The sequence below is a fragment of the Lithobates pipiens genome, unplaced genomic scaffold, assembly GCF_037356315.1.
Source record: "Lithobates pipiens isolate NorthernLeopardFrog02 unplaced genomic scaffold, aLitPip1_a1.2 Scaffold_19, whole genome shotgun sequence".
NCBI classification, from domain to species: domain Eukaryota; kingdom Metazoa; phylum Chordata; class Amphibia; order Anura; family Ranidae; genus Lithobates; species Lithobates pipiens.
Window position 1 is genome coordinate 84047379 of NW_027507764.1, and position 13506 is coordinate 84060884.

General features: G+C 43.3%; 1 protein-coding gene across 3 annotated transcripts in view; it reads left to right on the forward strand.

Annotated features, from left to right (window-relative positions):
• Positions 1 to 13506, forward strand: part of MYO3A (myosin IIIA) — a 312814-nt gene that overhangs the window by 196823 nt on the left and 102485 nt on the right. For 2 of the 3 annotated variants that reach the window (XM_077490990.1, XM_077490992.1), the window contains exons 22-25: positions 767 to 896; positions 5361 to 5440; positions 5543 to 5584; positions 6133 to 6207. In XM_077490990.1, coding sequence (XP_077347116.1) covers positions 767 to 896; positions 5361 to 5440; positions 5543 to 5584; positions 6133 to 6207 — 327 coding nt within the window. The remainder of the gene's footprint in view (positions 1 to 766; positions 897 to 5360; positions 5441 to 5542; positions 5585 to 6132; positions 6208 to 13506) is intronic. The other variant, XM_077490991.1, reaches the window with a different exon arrangement.

The window sequence follows — 13506 nt, forward strand, 5'->3', positions numbered from 1 at the left end:
AGTAGATGTATTTGCCTTTGCCAATCGAGCCAGTAGGTGTCCTGCACTCTCTCCCTCCACATAATAAAGCTGTCTCTAAAACATCAACTTATTCTCAGCTTTTGTATGTAATAAATCCTTATATTCTTGTTGTGTTTTAACCCAATCCTGAAAAGCCCCAGGGGATGGTCTCTCTACATACTGCCGTTCTGCTTCTGTAACCTTTTTTCTGCTCTCTGGTCTGTCTTTTTACTCTTGCTATCTGTTGTATTAATATCCCCCTATGTATTGAGGGTGTCCCAGACCACTCCGGGTGATGCTGTTCCGGCGTTAATCCTCATGAATTCCTCCAGGGATGATGTCACATTCCACAATCTTTAAATCGATTTATTGCAAAATAAAAAAAAAATTATGTGCACCCAAAGACATTAGCCATACTGAATTAAAACCTTTAATCCTATTTAAATAATAATGACTTGTAAGTCTGAAATCTAAAGATTTCCAATATGGAACTCCAGATTCTTTGATAACAATAAAAAGTAGCAAGAGAGCATAGTGGCCACAGTGGGAGACATAACCGTCATTCTCCATTATATTTGGTGTCAAACATTTTTCCTTGACTACATTTTCAGATATAAATCAGAGTAAGTGAAAGGTGATAATACAGCCTTTCTCGCACGGAATGACTCTTCATTGCTGCAGAAAATTGCTTAAGGAATTGTAATATCTTCAGTCACTTTAATCAGATGTTCTGTTCTTGCTTTAAAACAATGTATTTTATCCGAAGGTCCTCTACAATGCCAGTGGCTTCCTGGAAAAAAACCGAGACACTTTACCTGCAGATATTGTGCTTCTTCTAAGGTCATCCGAGAACAACCTTATCCGTATATTGGTAACTAATCCACTAACAAAAACAGGTATGGACCCTGGGTTCATGCATTTCCCTGTGCTGGAAGTTCATTTTTATCTTTTTATTTCTTGCTTGATGGTGTGACCACTTGTTCATAGTCCATAGGATAATATCTATTTGTAATAATTGTCCTTGTTCCACGCAGTACAGAATAATTCAGGGGAGCAATCTATTCTATTAGAAAAGCTGAATTCTGCCTGCTAAAGTCTTTAGCTTATGACAGGCGAAAAGGTAATGACTTCAGACAAATTTTTCCACAATGTTTGTGTACAAATGGCCACACACTGAACACATCACTCCTTAGAAAAAACTTTATTTGAGGTATGTAGTCTGGCAATACCTGCCCATAGCATCATCCCTCTGACACATTCTGTTCTGATTGGGCTTAATCATAGAGTTTGTTTTCTTGTTTTAATTTTAGGAGGGTGGGGATGATAGGGACATATTTATGTAAAATATTACACAACTTTACCATCTTTTCTCAGTACTGGTAAAAACTGATTTACAAATAAGATATAAAGACCAATTGGTGATTATTCTATTTTCCCAAAAATATGCAGTTTGATGTGACTTCTCCCGACTTCGGGGGTCTTGTCCCCCCTCTTCGGTTCTTCTGCCGGGCCACCGTGCCTTCTTATAGCTCTTTTACAGGCGGTGGCCCGGTCTTCTGACGCCGCCGCCGCCGCCGCCGCCTTCCGTTCTTCTCCTTCTTCTTCTCCTGGAGGTGTTGACTCGACGAGCTCTCCGGCCACAATGCCAGGGACGCGCTCCGCTGCCACTTATATAGGGACAATGGGGCGGTGTCACATGGGTTGATGTCACATGGGTTGGTCACATGGGTTGATGTCACATGGTGACCCCGCCTCCTTACCATGTGACATCAACCCATGTGACACCGCCCCATTGTCCCTATATAAGTGGCAGCGGAGCGCGTCCCTGGCATTGTGGCCGGAGAGCTCGTCGAGTCAACACCTCCAGGAGAAGAAGAAGGAGAAGAACGGAAGGCGGCGGCGGCGGCGGCGGCGGCGTCAGAAGACCGGGCCACCGCCTGTAAAAGAGCTATAAGAAGGCGCGGTGGCCCGGCAGAAGAACCGAAGAGGGGGGACAAGACCCCCGAAGTCGGAAGAAGAGGCCGGCGGCGGGAGGAAGAAAGCCGGACTCCTCCGCTAGCAAAAGAGCTACACACAGATAGCGGAGGAGTCCGGCGAGAAGACCCCCGAAGACGGAAGACCCCCGGAGCTGTGCAATAAAATATTTTTTCCCTGTGTTGTGTTTTTTTTTGTACTTTATTTCACAGGTGAATGGGTAGGGGTACATTGTACCCCATACTCATTCACATAGGGTGGGGGGCCGGTATCCGGGGGCCCCCTTATTAAAGGGGGCTCCCGGATTCCGATAAGCCCCCTGCCTGCAGACCCCGACAACCAACGGCCAGGGTTGTCGGGAAGAGGCCCTTGTCCTCATCGACATGGGGACAAGGTGCTTTGGGGTGGGGGGGCCGCACGCCCCCCCCTCCCCCAAGGCACCCCCCCATGTCGAGGGCACGCGGCCTGGTACGGCTCAGGAGGGGGGGGGGCGCCCGCTCGTCCCCACCCCCTTTCCTGGCCGGCCGGGTAGCGTGCTCGGATAAGGGTCTGGTGTGGATCTGAGGGGGACCCCCACGCCGTTTTTTTCGGCGTAGGGGGTTCCCCTTGGAATCCATACCAGACCTAAGGGCCTGGTATGCTCTCGGAGGGGGAACCCACGCCAAATTTTTTTCAGAAATTTGGCGTGGAGTTCCCCCTTGAGCTCATTCTCTGCTTGGCCGCGGCAAAAGTCGCCTGGCCTGGGGCGACTTGTAAGTCGTCCCAAGTCGCGCTTGAAGTCATCACAAGTCGTTTTGAAGTCGGGCTGTGATCTTAACTCAAGTCGTGTCCAAGTTGCCTGACTCAAGTCGCCTACAAGTCGTGTTGCCCCTGTGTGAATGGGCTCTTAGTGATGTAATACATTGTAGGTAGTTGTTCAAATAATCAATATTGATACAAACAAAGGTCCTAAGAAAAGATTGCTGCAACACCTAATGTGTTCACACATACACACTAAATATATAGTTCATATGTAAATGTAGTTGCACAGTCCATATGTGAATAAATGTCAGATGTACACTTCAAAACCATATATTCAATATATACATAAAATAGATACATGTACCATCACTCTCAAAATATAGTCAAATGACTGATAATAGCTAAGAAATAATGTCCAAGTGCAGTTAAATAAATAATCCACTTCTGTGATCTGTTTTCCTTTAAATGTGGGGAGTAAAACAATGTGCTTCCACCAATCACCTCAGTGCTCACAGAACTCTCATCTCACTCCCATTCTCCCCTGAGAAAATCATGTGGCGTGACGTAACGCGTAGGGTGTGGCCGGAGCAGACTGCGGACCTGAAGTCATGCGAGAGGTAGCATTGCCTATGATCTTACCATTCAAATGCGGTTTTAATATGTTATTTATGTAGGCACAAATTTTACTTTTATTAAATGGATACTTTTTAACTATTTGCCGACCAGCCGCCGCGGTTATACTGTGGCAGAGCGGCTCTGTTGCGCGAATTGCCGTACTGGTATGGCGCTTCATGTAATAGATACAGCGGGCGCATGCATGGCCCCGGAGCTGATGTGCGTGGCCAGCAGCCACAGTGTTCGCAGGCCACCCGCGATCCCTATACAGAGAGGCAGAATTGGGATCTGCCAATGTAAACCAAGCAGATCCCCGTTCTGTCAGGGGAGTACAGTGTGATCAGGAACAGAGCTCTCTTTGTAATCCCAGTCAGTTCACTCCCCCCACAGTTAGAAACACCACTCTAGGACACACTTAACCCCTTGATCACCACTAGTGTTAACCCATTCCCTGCAAATGTAATTTATACAGTAATCCGTGCATTTTTTATACTACTGATCGCTGTATAAATGCCACTGGTCCAAAAAAAGTGTCAAAAGTGTCCAATCTGTCCGCCACAATGTCGCAGTCCTGCTAAAAATAGCTGATCACCGCCATTATTAGTAAAAAAAATAATAATTGTATTAGAAACGCCATAAATCTATCCCCTATTCTGTAGACGTTATAACTTTTGCCCAAAACAATCAATATACACATTTTTTAAAAAAAATTTTACCAAACATATGTAGAAGAATACATATTGACCTAAACTGATGAAGAAATTCATTTTTTTTACACTTTTTTTGGGAGGATATTTATTCTATTTAAAATTTAATATATTTATAATTTTTTTTTTTTCAAAAACGAAGAGGTGATCAAATGCCACCAAAAGAAAGGTCTATTTGTTGGGAAAAAAAGACATCAATTTTGTTTACGTACATCGTCGCTCAACCATGCAATTGTCAGTTAAAGTTATGCAGTACCGTAGCGCAAAAAATGGCCTGGTCATTAAGGGGGTAAATCCTTCCGGGGCTGAAGTGGTTAAACACTCTACACTATGGGAGGTGTTATGTTTATTCTATCCTAACATATGGATGTATAAGGCCAGCGACATCTCAGAAGGAGCTAAGACCCTCTAGCCAAGCACCCAACAGGGAGATAAAAGCGGAGGATTCCCGACAGAAGAATAACGAGACCATATAACTGAAACCCTATTTTAAGGCTCTTGTTATATGGGAGTGAGGTGAGAGTTCTGTGTGCACTGAGGTGTTTGGTGGAAGCACACAGTTTTACTCCCCACATTTAAAGGAGAACAGATCACAGAAGTGGATTATTTATTTAACTACACTGGGACATTATTTCTTAGCACTATATCAGTAATTTGCCTATATTGATGCACTTGAGAAGATTAATGGTATCTATTTTATGTTTGATGTGTATATTGAATATATAGTTTTGAAGTGCACTTCTCACATGTATTCACATAAGGATTGCAATACACCAATTACATTTGAACTCCTCATTTGTTGCTTTCATTGCTGCTTCCTGTCAAATTGAATGTCTTTAGTAATTTTTTTTTTTTTTTTTTTAGAGTTTATACAGGCATTTTTGTGCATGTTTGCAAACATCTAAGGCATTAGCGTTTTATTTTTTATTATTTTTCCAATGAAAAGCTTGTTACCAGGGGAAAAAAATTGCAATATGTGTGTTTTTGAGCATTTTTTTCATGCAGCAAGACCACTTTCTTTTCAAACACTCCCACTGAAGTCTACTGGGGACAAAGACACAAAGTTTGTAGCTCAAAAGAGTCTCATGTACAGTATTTTTTTGAGCTACAAGCTTCAAGGAACCTGATGCTCAAGTGTGAACAGGTACAACTGAAAACTATCAGATTTTGGTTGTTAAGCTTCGAGCTACAAATGCTGAGGTGTGAATGGGGTTTAAATAGGAGAAGGTGAAGGAAGGAAATCGTCAAGCAATTTTCTAAAAATGGAAAGGATGCATATGGCTTATATGAAGATATAACAGGTGTTTTATTTGGATCTCACAGGGAATCTTGCACATACGAAAACAAAGTCAAGAATGAATTCGCAGTCATGGTCCAAGAGCAAAACATCCAGTCGCAGTAAGGTAGGGGAAAAATACAAGCTTAATAAGTTCTTAGCTAGAAATATAATACATTGGTGTTTTCATGTAACTACATCTTCACATGTGTTTTTTTGTTTTATCAAGCTGGATATCTTAATGTTGTACAATACTTTTTACTTCAGTGAGGTAATCACATACATTCATGTGTGTCTGTCAGCTTGGCTTTGCTATGTAGATTAACAGATCACACAGAATTAAATATATGTACAGTATATATTGCTATCATGGGGTTGGTGATAAACATGCAAATATTAGACATGTTCACAAAAGAGGATTGCACTGCAATGTAAAGCCAGCTATAGACCAATGAGACCATGGTAGCAGTCAGACATGGAGGCATTAGGAGCACCTACAGGCTAAATTTACTTCAGAAAGTGGCAAAAACTGCAAGCTCTTTTCGACCTTGCTTTCAGTTAAATTCTATGGTGAAGGGATAGGTGGATCTGGAAGCAAAGATAGGCATTAGCCTATCTCAGTAGTAATTGGGGCAGTTATTTTTAATGGCTTAATAGACTGCTCCTTTCATCCTAAAGACAAGAGATCATAGTCTGCGTAATGGACAGATTGGTTGGCTGTTATCTTAAGACTATAGATAGCTTAAGTTAGTATAGACTGCCATGGTAATGTTTCAGATATAAGTAAATGCTGATTGCAATGTGCTTGTTGTTCAATAGGGTGATTTTGGAGATTCCCATCATCCTAGGGAGACTACAAACATGAAAACACAGACCGTGGCTTCATATTTTAGGGTATGGTATTCTGATATTTCTTAGTTATGTAAGTTCATTTCTTCCTACCATATGTGAATAATGATGCTCTTTCATACAGGTTCCCACCCCCTTTGTCAGCAACAATTCAACATGGCGACCACTAAAGAGAAAGTATAGAGGATAGATGGATAGATGTTATTTGAACTATAGAAAATCTTGTGACTTTTACATACAGCCTGTTAGATTTGCTACTGGATTTACACACATATCTGCAAAGATGGAAAAAGGCACAAATAAAGGGAAATTATTAACACAAACTAAAAATGTTGTGATTGTTGCTGATTACTCTTAGTTTTTTTGTATTTGCCACAATTGCCTAGCCATGAATGCCTTATAAAAAAAATATATTACTCTGCTTATGGTTCCTGTTTAGTCCCTCCAGGAGTCCTGAATATGTGTGCTCCTTCCTACTCCAAGGAGATTGAGGTGACACAAGGAAATTATAACATGTTACATGTGACAAAATCAGGGCTTCTTGATTAGTGTGCACCATGCATGACAGGCTTGGGTGGCTACAGGCAATGGAACCTCTGATATTCACACTATTGTTAGCACACAACTAAATGTAGCAACCCATTACATATAATATATATATATATATATATATACAGTACCTTGCGAAAGTATTTGGCCCCCTTGAACTTTTCAACCTTTTGCCACATTTCAGGCTTCAAACATAAAGATATACAATTTTTATTTTTTGTGAACAATCACCAACAAGTGGGACACAATTGTGAAGTGGAACGAAATCTATTGGATTTTTGAAACTTTTTTAATTAATAAAAAAATGAAAAGTGGGGCGTGCAAAATTATTCGGCCCCCTTGCGTTAATACTTTGTAGAGCCACCTTTTGCTGCGATTACAGCTGCAAGTCGCTTAGGGTATGTCTCTATCAGTTTTGCACATCGAGAGACTGAAATTCTTGCCCATTTTTCTTTGCAAAACAGCTCGAGCTCAGTGAGGTTGGATGGAGAGCGTTTGTGAATAGCAGTTTTCAGCTCTTTCCACAGATTCTCGATTGGATTCAGGTCTGGACTTTGACTTGGCCATTCTAACACCTGGATACGTTTATTTGTGAACCATTCCTTTGTAGATTTTGCTGTATGTTTGAGATCATTGTCTTGTTGGAAGAAAAATCTCCGTCCCAGTTTCAGGTCTTTTGCAGACTCCAACAGGTTTTCATCCAGAATGGTCCTGTATTTGGCTGCATCCATCTTCCCCTCAATTTTAACCATCTTCCCTGTCCCTGCTGAAGAAAAGCAGGCCCAAACCATGATGCTGCCACCACCATGTTTGACAGTGGGGATGGTGTGTTGAGGGTGATGAGCTGTGTTGCTTTTACGCCAAACATATCGTTTTGCATTGTGGGCAAAAAATTCAATTTTGGTTTCATCTGACCAGAGCACCTTCTTGCACATGTTTGGTGTGTCTCCCAGGTGGCTTGTGGCAAACTTTAGACGAGCCTTTTTATGGATATCTTAGAGAAATGGCTTTCTTCTTGCCACTCTTCCATAAAGGCCAGATTTGTGCAGTGTACGACTGATTGTTGTCCTATGGATAGACTCTCCCACCTCAGCTGTAGTTCTCTGCAGTTCATCCAGAGTGATCATGGGCCTCTTGGCTGCATCTCTGATCAGTCTTCTCCTTGTCTGAGCTGAAAGTTTAGAGGGACGGCCAGGTCTTGGTAGATTTGCAGTGGTCTGATACACCTTCCATTTCAAAATGATCACTTGCACAGTGCTCCTTGGGATGTTTAAAGCTTGGGAAATCTTTTTGTATCCAAATCCGGCTTTAAACTTCTCCACAACAGTGTTACGGACCTGCCTGGTGTGTTCCTTGGTCTTCATGATGCTCTCTGCGCTTTCAACAGAACCCTGAGACTATCACAGAGCAGGTGCATTTATACAGAGACTTGATTACACACAGGTGGATTCTATTTATCACCATCAGTCATTTAGGACAACATTGGATCATTCAGAGATCCTCGCTGAACTTCTGGAGTGAGTTTGCTGCACTGAAAGTAAGGGGGCCGAATAATTTTGCACGCACCACTTTTCAGTTTTTTATTTGCTAAAAAAGTTTAAATTATCCAATAGATTTTGTTCCACTTCACAATTGTGTCGCACTTGTTGGTGATTCTTCACAAAAAATTAAAATTTTATATCTTTATGTTTGAAGCCTGAAATGTGGCAAAAGGTTGAAAAGTTCACGGGGGCCGAATACTTTCGCAAGGCACTGTATATATATATATATATATATATATATATATATATCCTGAGTTTGAAGTCAGCATTTGGTTTGTTTATATGGATTTCCTTCCAGACAAGGTGTGTCATTCATTTATCATTTGTTCAGAAACTCTATTCAAATAATTCAAATAAGTCATTGTATTTACTTTAAAAAAGACTATGTATTTTTATTGGTAATTATGGTAATCATTGATAGTAATAACTATCAATGGTTAATACAAGGGGGTGCTCATAAGTACTGAGCCTTACCCAGACAAAATTGAGCTAGAAAGCTGTAACTTCCACACTATTCTACATATTCCCCCAGGAAGTCATTGCTCTTGTGACCTCTATCCTGCAGCTTCTTAAGTACCTGCAAATAAAATTCTTCCGACTGCCAGTGTAACCACTCATTTGCAGTGTTCGTTGCCTTTGGAACACTCCGAAATCATAGTCCCTTTAGGTGTTTTTTGATATTGGGTAACAGATGATAGTCAGAGGAGCCAGTTCGGGTAAATAGGGTGGACGGGGCATCACTTGAAAGCCTAAGGAGGTCGGTTTTGCCGTTGTTTCACCTGCAGTGTGACGAGGCATTATCATGCAACAGGATGACACCTTTGGAGAGCTTTCCTCTGTTTTTCCTTGATATTTTGCCTCAACTTCATCAATAAAGCACAGTAATATGTTACATTTATGGTTGAACCCTTTTGGAGGTAGTCCACCAGCAGAACTTCCTTCCCATCCCAAAAAACTGTTGTCATTTGCTTCTGCACTGACCTTTACACACGGAACTTCTTTGGCATGGGGGAACCACTGTGCGTCCATTCCTTAGACTGTTCTTTTGTCTCAGGATCATAACAGTAGATCCATGTCTCATCACCAGCTACCAGTTTGTCCAGGAAATCCATCTCATTTCTTGCAAAATATTCTAAAATAGCCACCGATGTCTCCACACGTTTCCTCTTTTGTACGGTTGTCAAAAGTTTTGGGATTGTGGAAAATGGCACCAACTCTCTCACATGATATTCCCAGATATGTAGCAATACTTTTGGCTGATATTCGGCGGCCCTCCATGATCAAGTCATGGATGGCTTTCACATTTGACGGCACAGAAACAGGCTTTCCACTGGGTTTCTTACTTTCAACACTGAAATGGCCAGTTTTAAAATTGACAACCCAATGTTTAACTCTTGTATGAAGGGCCACTATCACCCAAAGTTTGTGACATTTCATCATGGATCTCCTTCGCACAATTTCCCTTGGAGAAACAGGAACTTGATTATGGTCCTATGCTCTTCCACATTGAATTTTTTGGAAGTGCTGCCATGTTCACTTTGGACCTGAAAAAGAAAGGTACGTTAAAATCATAGGTAGTTTATTTCTGCACCATTGAATATAGACAAATTGGCCTGTACACTCTGCAATTTACAGCTACCTAGCTAAATTATTTTCTAGTTAAGGCTCAATACTTATCAGCACAACCCCCCCCCCCCCCCCCAGTATCTAATACTTTAAATAAATATATTGAAAAAGGTCAAATTATAAAGTGAACATTCCAAACATAAGTTTAAATTAGCAGCCGCATCCAAATTGTGATATACAGTAAGTCCATAAAAACTATCACACCAATATAAATGAAAGATTAGCCCTGTCCATATCAACTCTTCCTCCACTGCATGCTCAAACACTTATGTGTATTCACACTGTCATGCAAGTGTATCCCGCCACCTTCACTCCAATGCTCTCACCTTATGGTATGGACCTACGAACATACGTTGTTAGATCTACTGCACTTTTACCCTTGTAGGGTATAACTGTGGTGGCCCCTCTCTAGATGTCCTTAGGGGGTATTAGCTTCTTCTGTAGTAGGTGTCTCTTTAGGAGGCCCTCCTCCTTTGTCTCCTCTGCTCTCAGTCCACTTAAAAGAACACAGGATGGGCTCTCACAGTGTAGTGGGTCATAAAATGCAGATTTATTAAAAGAATTGCACTTACGGTATGTTAAAACAAGGTAAAAAGTACCTTTAAGACTCAATGTACAGCCGCAATCCAACACTCTGCAGCTTTGGCGTGACCCGGCTCCTTCCATGTGTTACGTCTCTGTCCTTGTGACTTCCTCAGGGAAGGCAAGCAGAATGAAAAATATCTAACAAAATATTATTATTATACACCAGAGTCAATAATACCTGTAATAATGTAATAATATTATGTCGAATTCACAGTGGCATGAGTTTTGTTCAAATGTTTAGCTGTGGCAGTATCCAGCCTAGTTGAGCATTTGTGTATTTTGTTTAGCCTCATCTGTAGTCATCTAAGCCTTTCAGAGAAAACTGTGGAGTTTTGAGATTTCTGTAATAATATATATATATATATATATATACAGTATATATATATATATATATATATATATATATATATCTGCAGTGCAAGCTCATGCTCATGTGTTTCAGAGGGTTATGCTAAGAATGTTGATATTCTGACTTATGATAGTTCATTGGAACAGCTAATCTGCCTAGGCTGGCTGACTGGAGTATAATGAATAGGTAAGGTCATAGAAATGTAGAATAATGGAGATTTTCACAAGCCATATCCAAATAATCATAGAAGAAAAAACTTTGTTGACTGGAAAACCCTGTCCCACAAAAAACAATACCAGACTTTATTCGCTCAGCATAGGAGACGACATGTTAGTTTTAAAAAGTAATACATAATTATTTGTGCATATTAGGGATGGTCCCGATGTTCGAAACGAACATAAGTTCGACTCGAACATCAGGTGTTCATTTTTTCATAAACAAACCAAACATATGGGGCATTTGCAGCAAATGCAAGCGCCATGTAGCGCCCCATAATGCACTGTGACATCAAAGTGCAGTGACAGCTTCTGATTGGCAAAAGCAAGGCTGCAGGTTTTGGCCAATCACAGCGCAATCAGCTGTGAGAGCCATGATTGCCAGGCTGCTTACACGGAGGCCATATGTAGTGTGTTGGAGTGGAGGAGATTGAGAGAACTTGAGCTAGATTATGCAGGTTAGTTAGTGGCCTGCAGGCAGTTCAGTACCGTATATACTCGAGTATAAGCCGAGATTTTCAGCCTCTTTTTTGAGGCTGAAAGTGCCCCCCTCGGCTTATACTCGAGTCATCGCTGTCTGCCCGCTCGATCAGCGTGTCGAGCAGACAGACAGCGGCCATTCTGATTCAAAAGCCGCGCCTCCGGCTCCCCCTTCGCCTGTGATAGGCGGAACACTGAATTTCCCAGCAGCCTGTGTTCCGCCTATCACGGACTTCGTATCATCCTCGTACTACGGACGAGGATGATACGACGTCTGTGATAGGCGGAACACAGGCTGCTGGGAAATTCAGTGTTCCGCCTATCACAGGCGAAGGCGGCGGCGCAGCTTTTGAATTTTACAATGGCCGCCGACGAACGAAGAGGGCACGGGACGGAGGCAAGGCACAGGACGGCACGGCACGGGACGGGACGGGACGGGACCGGAGGCAAGGCACGGCGGCGAGGCACGGCGGCGAGGCACGGCGGCGAGGCACGGAGGCAAGGAGGCTCGGCACGGGACGGAGGCTCGGGACAAAGGCTCAGGACACAGGTAGGCTGGACACACACACACACACACACACACACACACACACACACACACACACACACACACGGATACACACACACACACAGGGATGGATGGATGGATGGAGACACACACACACAGGGATGGACGGACACACAGGGATGGACGGACACACAGGGATGGACGGACACACAGGGATGGACGGACACACACACAGGGATGGACAGGCATGTCTTACCCTCGGCTTATACACGAGTCAATAAGTTTGCCAGTTTTTTTGGGGGTAAATTGGGGGCCTCGGCTTATATTCGGGTCGGCCTATACTCGAGTATATACGGTATATCTATCTGTATATATATATATATATATATATATATATATATATACCGTATATACTCGAGTATAGGCCGACCCGAATATAAGCCGAGGCCCCCAATTTACCCCCAAAAAAACTGGCAAACTTATTGACTCGTGTATAAGCCGAGGGTAAGACATGCCTGTCCATCCCTGTGTGTGTGTCCGTCCATCCCTGTGTGTCCGTCCATCCCTGTGTGTCCGTCCATCCCTGTGTGTCCGTCCATCCCTGTGTGTGTGTGTCTCCATCCATCCATCCATCCCTGTGTGTGTGTGTGTATCCGTGTGTGTGTGTGTGTGTGTGTGTGTGTGTGTGTGTGTGTGTGTGTGTGTGTGTGTGTGTCCAGCCTACCTGTGTCCTGAGCCTTTGTCCCGAGCCTCCGTCCCGTGCCGAGCCTCCTTGCCTCCGTGCCTCGCCGCCGTGCCTCGCCGCCGTGCCTCGCCGCCGTGCCTTGCCTCCGGTCCCGTCCCGTCCCGTCCCGTGCCGTGCCGTCCTGTGCCTTGCCTCCGTCCCGTGCCCTCTTCGTTCGTCGGCGGCCATTGTAAAATTCAAAAGCTGCGCCGCCGCCTTCGCCTGTGATAGGCGGAACACTGAATTTCCCAGCAGCCTGTGTTCCGCCTATCACAGACGTCGTATCATCCTCGTCCGTAGTACGAGGATGATACGAAGTCCGTGATAGGCGGAACACAGGCTGCTGGGAAATTCAGTGTTCCGCCTATCACAGGCGAAGGGGGAGCCGGAGGCGCGGCTTTTGAATCAGAATGGCCGCTGTCTGTCTGCTCGACACGCTGATCGAGCGGGCAGACAGCGATGACTCGAGTATAAGCCGAGGGGGGCACTTTCAGCCTCAAAAAAGAGGCTGAAAATCTCGGCTTATACTCGAGTATATACGGTATGTTAAATTAGGTTAAATTTTACCAGAAATATATATTGTTTCCTCTTCATAAAAGACTATTTTTCTGAAAATAGAAACACAGGGGCTCACACACACACAAACAGGGGCCCACACTCTCACACTGGGGCTCATACACACACAGGGGCTCACACACTCACACAGGGGCTCCCACACACACACATACACATATACACAGGGCCTCACACACACACATATACACAGG